Raw genomic sequence first — 18,188 nt, 5'->3', positions numbered from 1 at the left:
TAAATTCAGTTTTAGAAAATAAAGCAGAGGACAGAGCAGGACGATAATACCTACTCCAGGTGGCGGCGTTGGGATGAAATGAGAAAGCGCCCAGCAATGGCTTGGCACGCTGCCGCAGAGAACAGGTAACGTTACTTGCGTTTTCAAGGGTCACTCTGATCCCAGTGTGCTAAATAAAGTGGGGAAGGACAACCAGAATCATTCCTCCCCGGGAATGCAAAGCAAACAAAAACAAAATAGCAAGATTCCACCGAGCCAAACCCAGATGGAGCAAAGCAGTGCTTCCAAGGAGCGTCAAGTCCTTGACAACTCCGTGTAACCTTAAGTCAAACACGGCGGTGGCACGAACCGCTTCGGTGCCCATTGAAATCCCATCCTTTGAAGGGGAGGTTGTCTAGATGAGTGGAACTACATACACGTGCATCCATCCATCCATTCTCGCCAGTGTGAGAGATGAATGCAGTGGAAAACTTAGGAAGACCTTTATCGTGGCCCCTGGTTTGTGATGGGGGTGAACTCGCACTCTGGCCGGGGCAGAGCCACAGAACTTTAGTTTCGGGTCTGGTATGACTCCTCCATGCAAACCTGCTTTGGAAGTGCCTTGACCCAATCTTCTAAAAACCTTCCTGCTTAACAATTGCTCACCCTGGCCTCTCTCCCTGTATGTGATTCTTAGAAATTAGGATATTTTCACATCAATGATTTTTAAGTGATAAGGATGTGGTTTCTCAAATCCCCTCCTGATGAACTAAGTTTCGTTAACCAGAATTAAATCCTTTCTGCTCAAGACTGAGAGGGTCGACTAGGATGTATCAGAATGACAGTCTTTAAGCCAGAAGAGTGACAACTGCTTTCAGAAATGAACTAACCAGGTACCCAAAGTATGTCAAACAGACAGTAAGAATGAGGCGGGGTGGGGATATCAACCCCTCAAAAGAGTTCAAGACCCCTTTTTGGTTTCCAAGTCCACCCACCACCCATACCAACCACATGGTCTGAAGGAGAGATACATTTCTCTTGGTGAAGGCAGATCCACTTCCCCCAGAGATGAAACTCCAAATTACAGAAACAAGTGACCAGCCTTTATCTGCACATACTAAGTTGCTTTTATTAATCCAGAACGGCATGCTACAGATACTGTACAGCATGAACATTTATTCATTACAAAAATGGCTTCCAAACCATTAAAAATGAAATTGGAATAAGAGCATAAAACGGAACAGTAACATCACAACTGTTAGGAAACATTCAAAGTATTCACAAAAAATGTTATAGTTAGCATTTTAATAAACCAGAGAAAAATCGGAGACAGTTTTACAATCGCTTCATGTCAACTACAATGGCACTGAATGAACAGGTTTCAGCTTTATACAGCATTTTGTAACATCAACATGCCTAGGTTTTTTTTTTTATTTTTAAAGTTTGCTACCTACTTGTATGTCGTACAGGGTACATAAAAGTGGCAGCTGGTTTTTCCTTTAAGAGTAATCTAATATACAGAATTTTGGCCCTTAAGGGTTTATACCTCTTCATTTAAAATGCTTTCTGGACAATCTGCTACCAAACACGTCTTGTTATAGGTGACATTAAAACTACATACAAATCTACCTATGTAACGTCACAGCAAAACATGATGAACAAAAATTACAGCATCAAAGAGGGAGAAAGCTAAAGTTACTGAGAATTTTGGCACATAAAGTTTTGCACACAGTCAGTCCATGTCCTAAGGGTGCAGGGCACTCGACTGCAAGTTCACAGGGGAAACGGAACAGTTCCCACTGTTGCTCATACAGCGTCGCTAAAATTCCCTCACTAATTTTCAAGTCTTGTTTTACATAATGGCTTTTAAAGCAACTTGTTAATGCTACTGATCCTTTAATGCAACTATTAATGTCCATTTGGCGGCATCTGGGTTTCATACGGCAAAAAAAAAAAAAAAAGTCCAAAAGGGTAAACAAAAAATATATATATACACATTTTATATATAAACTTAAAAACCTTGTACAAATGAGTTGTTATATATAAGATGCTTATGCTAAGGGGGAAAAAAACTTTATACAGTTTCAAGAAAAAGGAAAACATATTTTAAAAGGGGACAACGTACAGGTTCGACGAGCAATCTCTAAAGCAATAAATACTACTGGTCCAACAGCGTTGTGATTCCATTAATCGTTGAGTAGCATACCCCTCCCCCCAAAAGAACAACACCATGGAACAAGGTATATTAACACATTTTAACCCTTTGTTTCTGTACATTTAAACAATAACAAGTAACATCACAATAAAAGTTGTTTCACACAGGAAAAAAAAAAAAACCCAAAGTAAATGGCACTGCATTCGTTGTGCCCTTATGGTTTAAAAACCAGATGTAAAATGATTGGTTCGCAAGCTCGTATTTAATACAAATAATACAGAACCAACTCCTTTTGGAGGGCTGCTTCAAAATTGCTTCTTTTTTTTTCCTTTTTGTTTTTTAATCAGTCTTTTAAAACTAAGCTATCCGAACTACATAACAGTTATGTATATATATATATTTTTTAAACGCTACAAAGACTTTAAACAGCTGTTGATAAAAATTTTGGTAGAATCATGAGGTTCTTCTCTCATCTACATATTTAAAAGGAGAAATTGAAATAAGAATGGGTCAAATATTGACCAATGAACTCGATAAACATTAACTAATGTAGCCACGTGGCACAAACTTAAGAGTACAAAACAGAACCAGGTGGGGGAGGGGGAGGCTGGGAAAGAAAGAAAAGCAAAACGCAACACTACACAAAGCAACCAGGCTCAGGAGGGTCAAGTTATTCTAAAGACTTGGTGACCAGGGAGAGCGGCTGGGGCTGGGTCCCGGCCAGGGAGTTGTGGGAATGTAAGGAAGATGTTGACGGCTGTGCCAGAGATGCGGAGGGGATGGCGGGAGGCTGCAGCGCGGCGTGGGGCAGGTCCAGGGCCCCGTTGGCGCAGAGCGCGGGGGCCTTGCCGTGGGCGGCCTCCGCAAGCAGGAGGGCGGGCGGCGGAGGCATCATGGAGAGGTGGGCCAGGGGGTCGGGCTTCAGGGACAGCGAGAGAGGCTGGGTCTGCTCAGTCTGTGACTTGGCGTCTTGGGGAGGGGAGCCTAGCAGGTGGGGGGAGGAAGGAGGCGAGTCTAGTAAGCTTCCATCTGAAGAGGGTGGACTGAGGCAGCTGCCTTCACCTTGTATGTAGCGAACGCACTTTTTTTTTCTCCTAGAAACAGGGGGAGAGAGTTATCTGTGAATAAAGGGCAAAGATGCCAAGGGAGAGTTATCTAATGCTCACAGCCAAGATGAAGTCATCTAAGGATGCCCCGCGGGAGACACGCCCAGCGGCCAGGGGACGATTAAAGTCACGCCAGGTGCCACGCTCATTTTGCTAAGCCTGCCCTGGCAAACGAGGTGTCAGACCACAGGACTCCCTACCTACCTGCTTCCCCTGCCCCCGCTAAACCCCCACCACCAGACCCTTGCACAAATACCACTGAGCAGGGTCAAGGGTACGACCTGGAGACTGTGGCCCTGATTTGCCAGAAAGGGGCTACGTTCAAATTGAGATGAACTCAAAAGCTTGTCATTTCTCTTTTGGCTTAGACATCCCCTCACTTTCCCATTAGAACCAGCCCCTCCATTCCCACTACTCCCACCTCCACCCCCCCGAGTGTGTGTGTGTGTGTGTGTGTGTGTGTGTGTGTGTGTGTAAAAGAGAAAGACAGCTCCCTCCCCAGGCGCCTCGTATCAATATGAAATTCTCAAAGTGCTGACTGTTGAGCCCACAGAGCTGAAGGCAGCGCTAGCAAGAGGCTTAAAGGTTTTCTCCCACCACCTCCGCCACCTCCACCATCACCACCACCACCAGAGGCTGCTGGCGCCCAGAGAGCTTTTGGGCTTGTCTGTTAAGAACCACACCAAATCAAGAGAGGTCAGAGTCAGGTGAGAGGAGGGTGGGGGGAAAACGAAAAGAAAACCAAATAAACTCAAAAACAAAACAAAAAGTAAAAAAACAAAGTAAAACAAAAAACCACCAAAAAACAGGTAGAAGAGGATAAACAAAGGTGGGGGAGGGGGAAGAATAAGAAAAACAGAAAATGATCCAAAGGAACAAGAATAACTGGTCGTATGGCCTGCAGGTTGTGGATTAAATTATGATTCGAACTTGATTTTTTTTTTTTTTAAAGATTTGGGGTCTTCCCCTCCCCCACCCCATAGTGAGAAGGCTAGAAGGAGAGCCGGTGAGGATGGGAGGAAGGGGCGTCCTGCCCTGGTCCATGTGCCGGGGCCACTGAACGGAGGGTGCAGCTTGTCACAAGGAAGTGACGACAAAGAAGAAGTGCCAGGGAGTGGCAGCATGGACCTTCTTGAAGGGGGTTGTCAGGATTAGTATTTAAACCAGAAAGATTAATTTCGCCCTGCACCAAAAAACCAGACTCTCCCCTCTCCAGTTCCTGTTTATGTAAGAAATAGGATTGAGAATTTCAGAGCCTCTCTTGCTTATCCTCCAAAGTTGGGGAAATCAACTCAAGAAATTGGGCTTGTGACCTCAAAGCTTCATTTAGTCATCCCCATTTGATGGGATAATATTTGGTAGGAAAGGTGATCTCGGGCATCAGCCCCACTCATGCTGTAAAAATAATGCAGACACAGGGAAATGTGCTGATCTAAGGAGAATACCACGTCAGAACCGCGGCTGAAACACTCCGTCTAAAAATGTGTGTAAGCGCCGGCTGGGCTCCCGTCACGGGAGAAAAACTAAGATGCTGCCTGGTTGAAGGCAACCACTGTTGGATGTCACTGGCCTTTGAAAGGAAGGGGGTGTAATGAGTCCTCCTGGGTTCTGTGCCCCAGAGCTGTCTGACGATGCCTCTCAGTGCATGGGGTGTGGACTCAGCAAGGTGGCAGAAGGGAGGAGAGGAGGGGAGGGTGGGAGGGAACATGCTTGTCTTTCCTTCCTTCCCATTGGGCCGGTGGTCTCAGGGTCGATCCTCCCCGCTCTGGGTCGGAAGGAACTCTAGGAAAGCGAGGGTAGCCCCTCTTCACCTTCAATTTGACAAGGTTCCTTTTTCTCCTCTGGGACAGACTAAAACACGATTTTGGTTCTGCTCCCATCCCAGAAACCCAAGGTAAATAATTAAGCCTCTCAGAGTTTTTAAACCACCTTAGCCTGCAGATCAAAACATGCTCAAAAAACTAAGATGTCCATGCATTTTAAAAATGGGACAAGAAAGGAGGTGGGGGGGCATAAGCAAAACTGAGAAAGCAACAGGGACAAATGAGAGAGGGGAGAGAGGAAAGGGACAAGGGGGGGGGGAATAACAGGAAACGGGGTGACATCCAGCAGCATTCCATGCTATATTAGGGCAGAGTGAAAAGATGGGGAAAGCAACTTGGTGGGCTCAAAACAGAATCTTGTTAAAATGTCCTCAAATGTCAAATAAAATTAGAAACCCCGTGCAGGGAGCAAGGAGCCCTGATTGGCTAGGAGCGTTTCTGGTGCTCCCCTCCCCCCTCCCGCCCTCCTCCTGAAAGGAAGTTTCCACCGTGGGGATGGGTGGGGGCACTTGAACAGGGGACATGAAGAAGACTATGAATGACAGGGAGACCACTCCTTGTAAGAGGTGGCAGAGCGAACAGCAGTTGGAACACACACATTTCAGATGGGCCAGAAAATGCCTCGTTTTGCAACTTTTCTTTTTGTTAAAGCACATTTTTGTCTTATTGATTTAGCATCAAGCCAGATCCTGGCAAAGTCAAGAGGACAAGTTGAGGGAAAAAAAGGGACAAAACCCATTCTCTTACCCTCCCCCACTTAGACTCCATCTCCCATCAAGGGGTGGCCCCTTGAAAATCTGTTTTAGCTCCTTCAGATTCCTTCTAAAAGGAAAGTAAGAGTTCTTCCTGATCCTGTTTGGGAATTACACCCTTAAAGGGGCAGAAATGCATCTGCTAAAGCTTTTAGCGTATGAAACAACATCCTCAACAGAAGAAAACTACCAGAGAAGTTCTAAGGGTGCTGAGGCGGGAAAGAGGAAGGATGTGAGGAGGGAGGAGGGACTTCTCAGCGTCCATGACAGCTGCCGCACGGAAAGCCGGCCCCTCCAAGCTGCACTGCAGAAAATCACGTCTCTGGAGCAGCTATGAAGGTTTAGGGTCGTTTGTTTCTGTTTTGTTTTGCAAAAATGTCATGAAAATTCTAGCTTCTGAGGAAGATTCCACACTGGGATTAAGCAAGGTGCAGCTGGGTCTGGGAAGGGACTGTCTGGTCAATGTTACTAATGGTAACTTTCACCCCCTGAAATGCCAAGTCTAACTTGCAGGCAACAAACCACAGTACGTGGGGTGCACAATGGTCTCGGCCGCACATGCCTACAGAGCCCGGAAAACCCTCTCTCAGGAGCGAGCCCTGGGATCAGCTAAGCCTCCACCACGGCAGGCGTCTCAGAGCAGGATTCGGCAGCTACTTACATTCCTACTCGGCACAAATAAAGGTCTGACACAAATTCTCTGCCTACACAGGGTCAGCAGAGTGCCCCTCTTCCAGGCCAGCCCTTATTAAATATGTAATGCTCTCTGTCCACTGCAGCAGGAAACTTTTCTGTTGCATAGGGAGGACCCGGGGACTGTGTGGCAAGGACATCTGTCACCTCCGTGAACACTGCCACCTCACAGGACAACTGGGGGATCCCTCTACTGCTGGACGCTCACCCAGGGCCTCCCTGTCCTCACTCAATGGATGAAGGGTTGCCTGTGGAGGGAGGTCTCTCTCAAGAAAGACTCTTGGGTCCTCTCCTCTCAATGTCTGGTCATCGCGAGGCACTTCACCGATCGGCACTTCACCGATCTCTCATAAGGCATCAAGGCGGGGGGCAGAGACACAGGAGACTGGTGGGCATGCACGTAATGGAATGGACATCTGAGCTAACGTCTAAACACGGAACACATGGCGAGGGCGTGGAGGAGGGGACACGTGACATGGGAGGCACTACGAACAGGGAGGCGTGTTTGGGTGTTGAGATACCTACCATCATAATATTCCAAATTCAAAGACTGCTTGTATCAGAACAAAGAAACAACAAATTTAACCAAAGGTGGTCATTAAAGGAAAGGAAAGGAGACAGGAACTAGTTGGTATCCCTCCACCAAGAAGGAAGTACCTACACCTTCCCTGAAATTACAGGTTGGGTGGAACCTGCAGGTGGAACACAGGCGTTTAATTTGGACGCTTCTGATTCATTTTGGAACCAGTGTTCTCTCCCTGTCTCTCTAAAAATATATATATATATCTGTATGTATTTTTCATTCTGCAGGCCAGCAGCACTGTGGTGTGTGGCTGCAAAACTCACTGCTTGCAGCCCGTCAGCTGGTGCATGCCGTTTAATGCCACGCTTCTTTTCAGCACTGTAAAACAATGTCAGCTAACCAGGCTCCTCTGTGCAGAGACGTGGTTTTTAAACAGAAAACAAACAAAAAAAAACCAAAACAAAACCAAAAAAAGCCTGCCCCAGAGCCCTTCTACAAATGTCTAGACTCCCAAGTGCTCGGGAATGCTACTGCTGCCAATTTGAGCTCATTCAAACCTTCGGAAACGGTGGCTCTCTCTGCGTTCTGCAGACACGCCGCAGAAGTACGGACAGGGCCGGGCCAGTTCCAGGATGCTGGCTTTCAGAGCAAAAAGGATAAGCGCCCGTCCTGGTCTGTGAGGGCTGTGGTCTAGCTCCTACCTCCAGGGCTATGTGATTCGTAAGAGCAGGGGAAAGAGAGAAAGAGAAAAGTAGGGAGAGGACACGGCATAAAATTAGCAAGGAAATTTTGAAGAATGAGGATCATTAGTCATTGATGCCAGCGGGGAAGTAGATGGGATCAAGGTCAAAATATGTTGACACACTAAGGTACCAGAAGGACAGAAGGCTTTGATTTTTCCCAAAGGCCTCGCAGTAGGTAATATACCTGCACGGTTTGCACCATAAAGTCTGTCGGTCAAGCCCGAACAGTGCCCGACACTTCTTTGGAGTATTTGCATCTGTCAGCATAAGGTAAACACAAAAAAATACAACACAATGGTGGGTCGTGCTCAGCTGGATGTGAACTCTCGGCTACGGCTGACTTGTCTTCACTATCAGCTTGGTTCTATTGGATTATCTTTCCTCACCAAGGACATGAAAGGAAAGGGCTTCTATGCGTCAAAAGAAAACATAAAATAAAATAAAACGATAAAACACAAAAGGAAAAACAACAACCAGAAACCAAAAAAAAACAACAGGGAAAAATAAATAAAAACAGAGAGAGAAGAGGAGGGGGAAGGTGACGTCGTTTGCTTCTACCTAGGCCAGGCTTACGATGGATGTCACTGAGCCCCCATCCTGGGCTGTCAGGAGGAAGGGGCTGGCAGGCAACATTCCCTGGGAGGGGGCGCGCTGGGGTTTGCTGTCGCTGACCCGAGGAGGCACAAATGATGCTGTTTTACAGTGGCATTTTGGCTAGCAGCAGCGAGGAGGACAAGCACGTCCCTCACAGAGCAGTGTCCCGCGCCCTCCTGTCTCCTAAGATCCACACACAGAGCTACGAAGCAACAGGCCAGAGAAGGGGGGAAAGGACCGAATAGACCAGCTGCAAACCAGCACAGCGAATCTGGGAAATCTATACACACCTGCAAGGGCCGCACCAGTTATTCTGTTGATCAAGGCCAAAGCGCGCTCGGCATTTCTTAGGAGCGCTCAGGTCTGAATGAGTTCAAGAGAGAAGCGAGCAGAGGAGGACGACGTGGGAGAGAGGGAGAGGGCGAGGGAGAGAGAGGGAGAGACGAGAAAGAGAGAGAGAGGGAGGGAGAGAGAGGGACGGAGGGGAGGGAAAGAGAAAGATACAAATAAGAAAAAAATAAAAATAAAAAAAGGGAATAAATCAATGACCTGGTTACTAATTACAAAATATTGACTTTCCATTTTTAACTTTCTTTAATTAAAAAAATAAAAAGGTAAAAAAAAAAATCACATTCTTATTCAACTCGTGAAATTAGCTGTTGCAAATAAAGCTGCAGTATCCCTTCTTTAAGGACTGTCTCTCCGATTCGGTTTGAACTGATACAGGGCAGTTAGATGCTGAACTAACTTTTAAATAATGTATTTCCTCTTTCGGTTCAGCTTTCTTTTTTCTTTTTCCTTTCTCTCTATTAATTTGTTTTTCTTACAGAATAAAATAAAGCAAAGGAGGGAATTAAGTTTGTCACATGCTTTTTTCTTCTCAGAGGATAACAGTTTAAAAAAAGAAAAAAAAACTACAAATAAAAACAGAACAAAACAAAACGAAACAGAAAGAAAGAAAGAAAAGGGTTGTGGTACTGGGATATTGCAGCTTTCGGAATGTTCATCTTTTCGGTTTTTTAAAACTGTTTTCATTAATGTTAAGAGAGGAACAGATGGAGGTCAACAGGCTGTGCGAATGAGCTGTTAAGGGTAAGTAAGAAGCTCACAGCAGCGTGTAAGCAGATACAGTCAGTGAAATGCTAGTGGATTTGCAAATTATGAGCAGAAAAGCAAAAGGAAGGAAAAAAACTAAAACAAAAAAAAGCGAAGGAAAAAAATAATCATACTGCGGATGCATGCTTGCGTGAGAAAACTTAGTGGGAGCAATGAAAAAAAATGCCATTAGATTAAGGAGGTTTATTACTGAATTCCTTCCATTTTGTTGTTGTTTGTTTGTTTGACCAGTCTCTTTTAAAGAAATACTGCATATTCAATTTGCACAGTTAGTTCAACTCTAATCACTGTCATCACAGCTTAAACCACTGTTACGGGAAAAATAAATAAACAAAGCAGAAGTTAAATTAAATTAAAAAAAAAAAAACAAAACGAAAGCAACTGAAAAAATAAAAATCTACCGAAACATACGAAACCGTGTAGATGGTCATTTTAAAGAATGTTCAAAGGTCATACGTGTTTCATGTTAATAAAACTATCATGGCAAGAAAAATTTTTAAAAAACAGTTTATCAACTATTTTAATGACTCAAAATGACATTAGCACCTGTAATCGGAGGAAGTGAAAGGCAAGGATTTAGGAAACATTCGCTGTGTTCTGAAAAAAAAGAACAAATTATACAAAGCCTTCAAAATGTTTTTGTCGTTGTTTGTAGAAGCCTGGCCTTCTGGAAGGGACTTCTGAGATTGCCTATGCAGTATTTCTAATTTCTTCTAGAGAATGACAAACCTCCTTAATTTAAATCGGGTGCAGTTGACCACTGTAAAGGCATGCATCAGGACATTCAGGAACAGCCCCGTTAACATCAAACGCTCGCACACACCCCTTCAGCTCCCCTAGCCCCCTCCTCATCCCTACTCAGACACATACAAAGTAAGCAGACTGGACAAACCCCCGCCTAGGCATGCCTACCGCTCTCCAGTTACAGCCTTTGCAGTTATTTAAAAACACATTCCACTAGACTTACAATGCGCTTTTCATGCAACAATGAATGTTACTAGCTTTAAAAGGGCAGTCATGAAGCAATTAATTAAAATGCGTAAACAAAAAGGCTGGCTAAGATGGGATCCCCACCCCCCACCACCCCACAACGTCCTGGCCTTGAATTTCTCCTGCCTCCCCCAGACCGAAGCCTGACATAAAAAGAGTGGTCCTCTGAGTACCGCTCCCTCCTCCATCCTGCTCATTCTGACTTACCATTGGTCTCCCCAGGCTGCTTGTCCCTTTTCCTCTTCTTCTTCTTCCCCTAGATGAACAGATGAAACACAGGGAATTATTTCAGGAAGCAGATGGGAGGAGAGCGTCTAGGCTCACCTGGAAAGGAGGGGGCAAGGGGAGGGGGGAAACTGTCTCTCCAGCCACATGGGCTCCGGGGTGTTTTCCAGCCTCCACCCCCTTTAATCCAAGTGCCCTTCAATTGTGTTCCAGCTGGAGGAATGCACACCCAGCCGGAGAAGAGAAGGGATAGGCGGGGCGGAGAGGAAAAGCCTCCTTTCCCAGACACCTACGTCCATCCTCAAAGCATCCATAAAAGGGAAGAGGAAACCTGGATGGGGAAGATTTGGGGAGATGTGGACAGACAGGGTTGGAAGTGGCCCAAGAGCCAAGGGACAAAAGAACGCTGAGATGCTGTGTGGACTCAGAGACCTCTCTGCCCTGTGCAAATCTCTTCCTTTTTAGGGCAAAAGGTCCCCATTCTGAATCAAAAAATAAAAGCCTTAGTAGGGGATTTTCTTGGCTCAGTAGTGTGGGCCTTGGTTTTAAAGACAGGAAAGGAAGTGGGGGTGGGGAGGCAAAAAAGAACCAGAAACCATCTGAGCTCCTTTGCAAACTGCTGAATGGACACCTCTAAGGGGGAACATTCTGTTCTTGCCAATCTCCTCACACAGAATGACTATAATACTCCCAGTAGTAACAGCTACCATTTATTGAGCACATACTCTGTGCCAGACACGGTCAGAGTGTGCTCTGCCTAGTGACTCATTTATCCTCACACAATCCTACACAACAGGTATGATCACCATTCCAACCTCCCAGGTAAGGAAGCTGAGGCACAGAGGGGTTTCATGAACTTTCCTGAGATGACACAGCTGTCAGATGGTGGGGCCATGATGGGGACCGAGGCAATCTTGGTTCCACAGCCCTTATCCACGAGGCTATGCTGCCTCCGTATTTACTGCCTCACCCTCTGAGGAAGGCTTTTAATGGATTATGGGTGATAAATTGCATGCACTCATTCACATTCTCCAACCTGACCCTCCCTGATGTCTTGACAGTCTGCTTACAGCCCCTCAAGCATGTGGGATGGGAGGAAGGAGGAATTCTGTAGAGGTAACTGCCTCCTCCCAGATCTGAACCGAGTTCTCCCAACCCCATTAGCTCCAGTCCTACTATATGAGTTAGCTGCCTGCAGTATATGAAATGTCACGAACGAAAGAATCTGGTGGTCGGACACACTTGCTTGTTTCAGAATATCTAAATATTAACCTTTGCCTAAAAGTCCTCGTGGTATGTTGACATCAACTCAAGAAGAGACAAGAACAGAGATAGAGAGAAAACTGGAAAATCCACAAGGCTCTGTAAGAAGACCCCAAGGCAGCAAGGCCACAGGGATTTAGATCCACCCGAGCCAATGTTTCTAGAGAAAGCCTCTCAGATCTTGGGGCCCCTGTCATCTGGGAAATTTGTCTGGGCCTTCAGTTCAGTGTTTCCATCTGAAACTTTTTATGGTCTTTGGCATATATTAAAAAAAAAAAAAAAGAGAGAGCGAGAGAGAGAAAAGAAAATGCGAAAATTAAAGGAAGAAAGTGCCTGTGCTTTGTCCTGAGCCCCAGTGGCCCATCTTCATGTTTGTGCCTCTCCAGTGTCAGGAACCAAAAAAAACCCCGGCCATCCTGGATCAGGCAGGAGGGTCTAGTTTCAGTTTATTCAGGAGCCTGAAATAAAAACTCAGCTAACGTTCCAACTTCAAGCGGTGTCAGTATCCATGCAGCCTAGAGCTTCCTAGTCATCTCTGATACAGGGCTCACCCATTTCCAGTCTCCCGCAATATACTCTGAAAGGCAGTTGAGAATTCTGCTACCCCTGGGAAGCTGTCAGTTTAGGAGACATAACTGAGATGTTCATGACGGAGAAAACGATCGTTTAGACTAAAGGCTTCTAGAGGACAGGGACTGTGTTTTAATCAGAAGAGGATGTGAAGAAACTTTATAAATGCTACTCAGTGAATCACAGAGGGAGATGCATTTCAAGGGAGGTGGCCATCCCACTGGCTCTTTAAATGCAACAGAAGAAAAGGCCTCAAATATGATGGAGAGGGGAAAAAAAACCTCAAGATATGCAAATAGCCTGGGACTTATCTCCTTTACATAACCTAGACGAGCTAGAAAGTAAGTAACATTCTATTACAACGCCATGAGTTAGCACTAGGGGACCCAAATGTTTTCTCTTGTGTTCCTGAATTTAACCAAGTCCAACAACCTAAGTGTGACTGTTTTACTTAATTCTGTTTTGCTAAAGTAGTGTTATAAAGGCTTCCGTCACCACTGGGCTGGAAAAGTAGGAACGTGAAAGAGGCATAACGTGATTAGCTCAGAAAACTTTTTCCAGAAGAACCTTCTGAACTTTAAAATAACTAAAGTAATTTATAGAAGCTTCTATGTCAAGTCAGTTAAAAAAATATACTAACAAGTTTCCATAGTCAAATCTATAAAAGCTTTAACTCTGATTCTTGCTCCACAGACCACTTCTTTGAGGGGTGGGGGAGGGAGGAGGAAAGAGGGGAGACAGGGAGGGAGGAAGTGCGTGCATGTGTGTGTGTGTGTGTGTTCTCACAGCCACGTGTAATGAGCCACTGATGAAGGAATCTGACAGTACCCTTTCCAAGAGATAAATCTCCTAAAGCCCCCGAATCCAGATCCACCTCTAAACTTTCTCTCAAGTCTTATCAGGGGTACCCATATTACACCAAACCTTGTCCAAATGTAAAACTGAGCTAAAGTCATTTCAAGTGTTTCATGGACCTTCTGAAACCTGGAAAGCACTTCAGAAAAAGCCTTGGGCAATACCCCGTATGACTCCAGGAAAGCCCATCGCAGCATTCTTTTGAAGCTTTCACAAAGTCAGCCTTGTACCTTTGTGGAGATCTCACCCTGCACAACTCCAGGGAGTACCATGTACATAGACTGTAGCGTAAATGGCACACCCTAAAGTTGTGCAGTGCACGCCCTGCACAGCTGTACATGAAGGCCCTACTACAACCCAAAACATCTACTGGGGATATGATTCCTACAGAGTAGCTGAATTCCTCTCTGTGGTACCATTCTAGATTACTCAAAGAATTGGGTCTGTAGCAGGGAGAAGCTGGAGATGAACTCTAAGAACTTCTGACCTGAAACCAGAAGAGCACTGTCCTGCAATGAGATGGCTGTATGTGTGGAGGCTGCAGAGCCTGCCTGCTGTCGGAAATCTCCACCTAGAGGTCAGGTGGGGGTGAGCTGCAAGCCTGTGGGAGAGCATTAACTTTCTTATCCTCTTCCTTTCAGCTCCAGAAGAAAGGCTTCCCATGCTGAGGACCAATGGAAAGGTCCCAGGCAGTTAAGACCCTGTGCATGACCATCTGTGAGTGACAAGGGCTCCGAGCAGAGCAAACGTGCCACTGAGCAGCACAAGCACTAACTCCCAGGAGGAATAGGTCTAGAGCAGCCAGCTGAGGGCAGCAGGACCTACGGGGGGTGGGTGGTGGCAGTGATGGAGACATCGGTGTCAAACCCAGCAGTCTCTGTGCTCCGTTCTCCCCCATCCACCCGGCCAAGAGCAGAGAAGCAAGCACAAGGCATGAGGCTAAAAAGGGAAGAAACTTGAAACAGCTAGTCAGAGCCAGCAGAAAACAGCCCTCACTCAGGACCCAGGTATTCACGCAGACTTTTGTTGAGGTCCGAGGGCTGGTACGTTCTGAGAGAGTTCTGATTTAACTAATTCCCCTCAATACGGTGTGTAAAGTAAGTTCACAATCAGCAATAACTGAATGGATCTCAACCCACACACACAGGGAGCTTCTTCACCACGGAAGACGGCCACGGGAGAGCTCGGGCCGGGAGCACGGATGGGTAGAAGAAACAGCCATGGATCGGTGACACTGATGCGAAGTGGGAGGAGAAGCCTGCTACTGGAATTAAGACAAGCTTTGTTTTCCCCCCAAAGGATGGACGGTAAAAATCATTTCATGAAACCAAATGCCATGTAATTAAGTATCAGGCAAAATAAGAGACATTTCATCCATCCAGAGAGGAGAGTGAGCTCCGAACTTGAGCTACTGCAAATACTGAATGCAGAATAAGAAACAATGGTAAGAGGTGAGAGGTGACAGGGGAGAGCTAGTTTGTGGGAGGAGAAGAATCCTGAGTGTTGCGATCGCCGATTGGATTAGTGAAAACACCACCCTACAGTGTTTTCTAAAACCCAGGAGAGGAAATTAGGCAAATCCTGCAGCCAACACAGAGCCCAGGAGCACACACATCACACAACACACACACACCTTCCCCTACCCTTGCTGGGCCGAGTCACTTCATCCATCTGCCAAAGGAAGACTTCTACTGGCTACTTTCAGGGATATTCCCATCATGCCCCTCTCAGGATGAACTAGCCTTCCAACTTCTACTGCACCACAGCCTAAGCCCAGCTGGGACATCTGTGAGGAATTTAACTCTCCCCCTCTGCCCTTACTGGTCTTCTCTGTAAGGCCACTCCATGGACCACTGCTGAGAAGCACACAAGCCCCACTGGGTGTATCCTAGGGCCGTGTCTCTTTGAAGACATGGGCGAGGTGTGGACAGCCCTCAGCTGACCCCACGGGCCCCCTGAGCCGGATCATGAGAACGCCCGCCCCCTCCTTCCTCGGTGAAGAACTACTGCATGTTCATGGAGCAAGACAGGAGGCCAGAACAAAATCCTCCAATCTGGTGCTTGGGCAAGATGCTAACGGTCCCAGGAGTGGGTGGACTGAATGGTACTGAGGCCTGACTCAAGTTGGCAGGTGGCGTTCCCTTTGTCCAGCTGGACACCTAACACATTTGTACAGGCTCTAGTCCTGAAGAAAATGAACCACCTACATAGTTATCCCGTGCGGACCAGCCGGGGTACAGCTGCATGTGAAGCTGTCGCTCCTTCCGGGCCAGCTCGTAGTATTTTGCTTGCTCTTCTCTGGACAGTGCGTGCCACTGGAGGGGACATGGTAGGGGAGAGAGAGAGAGACACACAGAGAAGTCACAAACCACACCGTGGTTGGGGGGGCGGGCAGCGCTTCCATCAGAAACGGTACAGCTGGCAGGGTCCTGGCACTAACGGGGGGCTCAGACAGAACCTGGTTTGCCACCTTATTCTACCCTTTGCTCTCTCTGGGGGCGGGGAGGACCGGGCTGTCGCCGTCCAGAACATCATTCGAATGCAGAGTTACCAGTCCCAACTCCACGAAGGCCACTGAGGGACTCGAGTGTGGCTGAAGGGAAAGGACTCTCCAGACCAATGGGGACGGGGCCATTTGCCAACAACCCCCTCCACTGCATCCTAGTCTATTCGTGTCCCCTTCCCAGCGGGGCTGCCGCCTACCCTTCGGCCCAGGATCTGGTTGATGGCTGCACTTTCTTTCAACGTGCACTCGGCTACGACCTTTGCTCTCATTTCCTTCATATACAACATGAACGCGTTAAGAGGTTTCTTTATGTGGGGCTTCTTCTTCTCTTCTTCCTTTTTGGAGTCCTGATGCTTTCTGGATGTAGACAAGACAGACAGACACAACCCAATAAACCATCACAAGGTCCAGCTTCCCTCTGCAGCAGAGAGCCCCTCTCCTTGCCCCCTCGACACCCAAGCCTAGCAGCTGGAAAGAGAAGCGCACCTCCGCTCTGGGTCCTCTCCGCCCTGGGAAGCGGAACAAAAACAGCCTGGGGCGGGGGGTGGGGGAAGAGAGATTCTGTCTTCACTTCCTCAAGGTTCACAAATAGACAATTTTTCCAAGCCAGAGGGGGAAAAGCACATGGGGACCGTTTCCATCTCAGCCGGCCTCTCTTGTGCTCACAGCAGAGAGCAGGGTTAGGGATGGAGGGGTGGCTGCAAGTCCCGGTCCCTCCAAGGACACAGAGAGCTCTGTCTTCCCCCTGCAGTGGGCACCAGCCGTGGAACTCCACACTGCGCGTTTCTCCCTCTCTGTAAGGCTGCGTGTTTGCTGGAGGCACACCAGCCTGGCCAACGCTGGGCAGAGCCACCACCCGGTGGCCCCCAGGCTAAACACGGGGTCGAAGGAGAAAGTGATGAGGAGGGGGGACACTTACGCGCTATGGAGTGAGCCGACGTCACTCTGGGAGGATTCCTGTTTGACTGTTGGCGTGACTATGGCCGGGTGGGGGATGCCAGTCGTGTGTAGAGTGTGATGGGGTGGGACCATGTGGGGAGGGAACCTAGAAGACAGAAAGCTGTGTAAATCGTCAGAATCAAAATGAATGAATGGGGAGGGATGTGTACACACAATTAGAACAACAGCAACAAAAACAGTACGTAACACTCACATGAAAGCAACCCAAGGCATATGAAACCTGTCAGCATTAATTAGTGACAAATTAAACATAATGATTCTCATAATGTCATTAAAGCCAATCTTCCCCTTCATTATTGACGCTGACGTGAGACATTACGATTTTTAACATCTTTAGCAAAAGACAAGTTCAGCCGACAAACATGGGCAGAAACGTAGACTGGGACTACCTGCTGGAAGTCACATGTCCACTTGTTTTTTGGGACATTACCAGTGGCCTCTAAGAGACTATTTCCTAAGTCTTAGTCACTGCTAGAATGAAAGGTGAAATCTTTTGTTGCATATGGACAGCTAAATAAAAGATTAACATGGTTGAAGCATGTACATACATTTTTGACAAGGCTGCACATTTCTCATTAGGCCTCATTCTGTTGATGGGAGTGCAAAGCAAAAACTATTTTATTTTTCTTTTGCTGCTGTGCCCCATCGTTTTGACAAGAATGGGAGAGTGAGGCAAAAAAAAAAAAAATCGGGGAAATCCAAATATTTCCTATCTTGTTCTCATCATAAGTCACAGACATTTTGAATAAGTTTGTATCAGAGATACCCCAAAAGGCAGCATTTTACACACACACAATGAAGCTCTGAATTCTGATTTATACACCCTCTTCCACTCTCAAATTCTAGGATTCCCAAGTGACTTTTACTTAAAATACGGCCTATGCATGAAAAGACCTTATAAATGAATGTCAGAATTGTAAATAAAGAGACATAAAGTTTGTGTTGTTCCCTCTAATCCTGTTTGTTTTTAGAAAAGTTCTTTGAAACCCCACTTAGGCTGTGAATTGGCATTTCTCAACCCTGCAAACTAGCCAGGACAGATAAAGCTACTGTCAAAATGCTCTTGGCCCTTCTGCAAACTGACCACGAGACCCCACAAACAGCTCTCACATTTTCTGATATGTTCGGAGTCACTATGATGTGCTCTGAGTTAGAAGAATCACTCTCTTAAAGGAACACACATACTATTACAGAAAAAAGTGGGGTGAGGGACTCAAAGTGGTGCTCCCCTCTAAGAAAACAAAATGGCAGCCCCCAGGTTCCACTCCCACAAGATCACACAAGGGAGCAGACCAACGGGGGTGCTGTTCAGGGGAACCCAGACCAAGCAACTGT

The 18,188-nt window shown here is 46.6% G+C and overlaps 1 protein-coding gene across 33 annotated transcripts in view; it reads right to left on the bottom strand.

Moving 5' to 3' along the window:
- Window positions 1–1,082: 1,082 nt before the first annotated feature.
- The window catches only part of TCF7L2 (transcription factor 7 like 2), a 190,008-nt gene continuing 172,902 nt past the window's right edge, over window positions 1,083–18,188 (bottom strand). For 7 of the 33 annotated variants that reach the window (XM_072971887.1, XM_072971886.1, XM_072971891.1 and 4 more), the window contains 7 exons: window positions 16,813–16,938; window positions 16,091–16,250; window positions 15,595–15,702; window positions 10,682–10,730; window positions 10,031–10,081; window positions 8,659–8,731; window positions 1,083–3,228 (listed from right to left, as the gene is read on the bottom strand). In XM_072971887.1, coding sequence (XP_072827988.1) covers window positions 2,805–3,228; window positions 8,659–8,731; window positions 10,031–10,081; window positions 10,682–10,730; window positions 15,595–15,702; window positions 16,091–16,250; window positions 16,813–16,938 — 991 coding nt within the window. In that variant the 3' untranslated portion in view covers window positions 1,083–2,804. Of the gene's footprint in view, window positions 3,229–7,958; window positions 8,032–8,658; window positions 8,732–10,030; window positions 10,082–10,681; window positions 10,731–15,594; window positions 15,703–16,090; window positions 16,251–16,812; window positions 16,954–18,188 lie in introns of all 33 variants that reach the window. The other 26 variants (XM_072971885.1, XM_072971884.1, XM_072971890.1 and 23 more) reach the window with 11 other exon arrangements.

This window comes from Vicugna pacos, chromosome 11 (genome assembly GCF_048564905.1).
Source record: "Vicugna pacos chromosome 11, VicPac4, whole genome shotgun sequence".
NCBI classification, from domain to species: domain Eukaryota; kingdom Metazoa; phylum Chordata; class Mammalia; order Artiodactyla; family Camelidae; genus Vicugna; species Vicugna pacos.
This window is presented reverse-complemented; position numbering and strand designations above follow the sequence as displayed.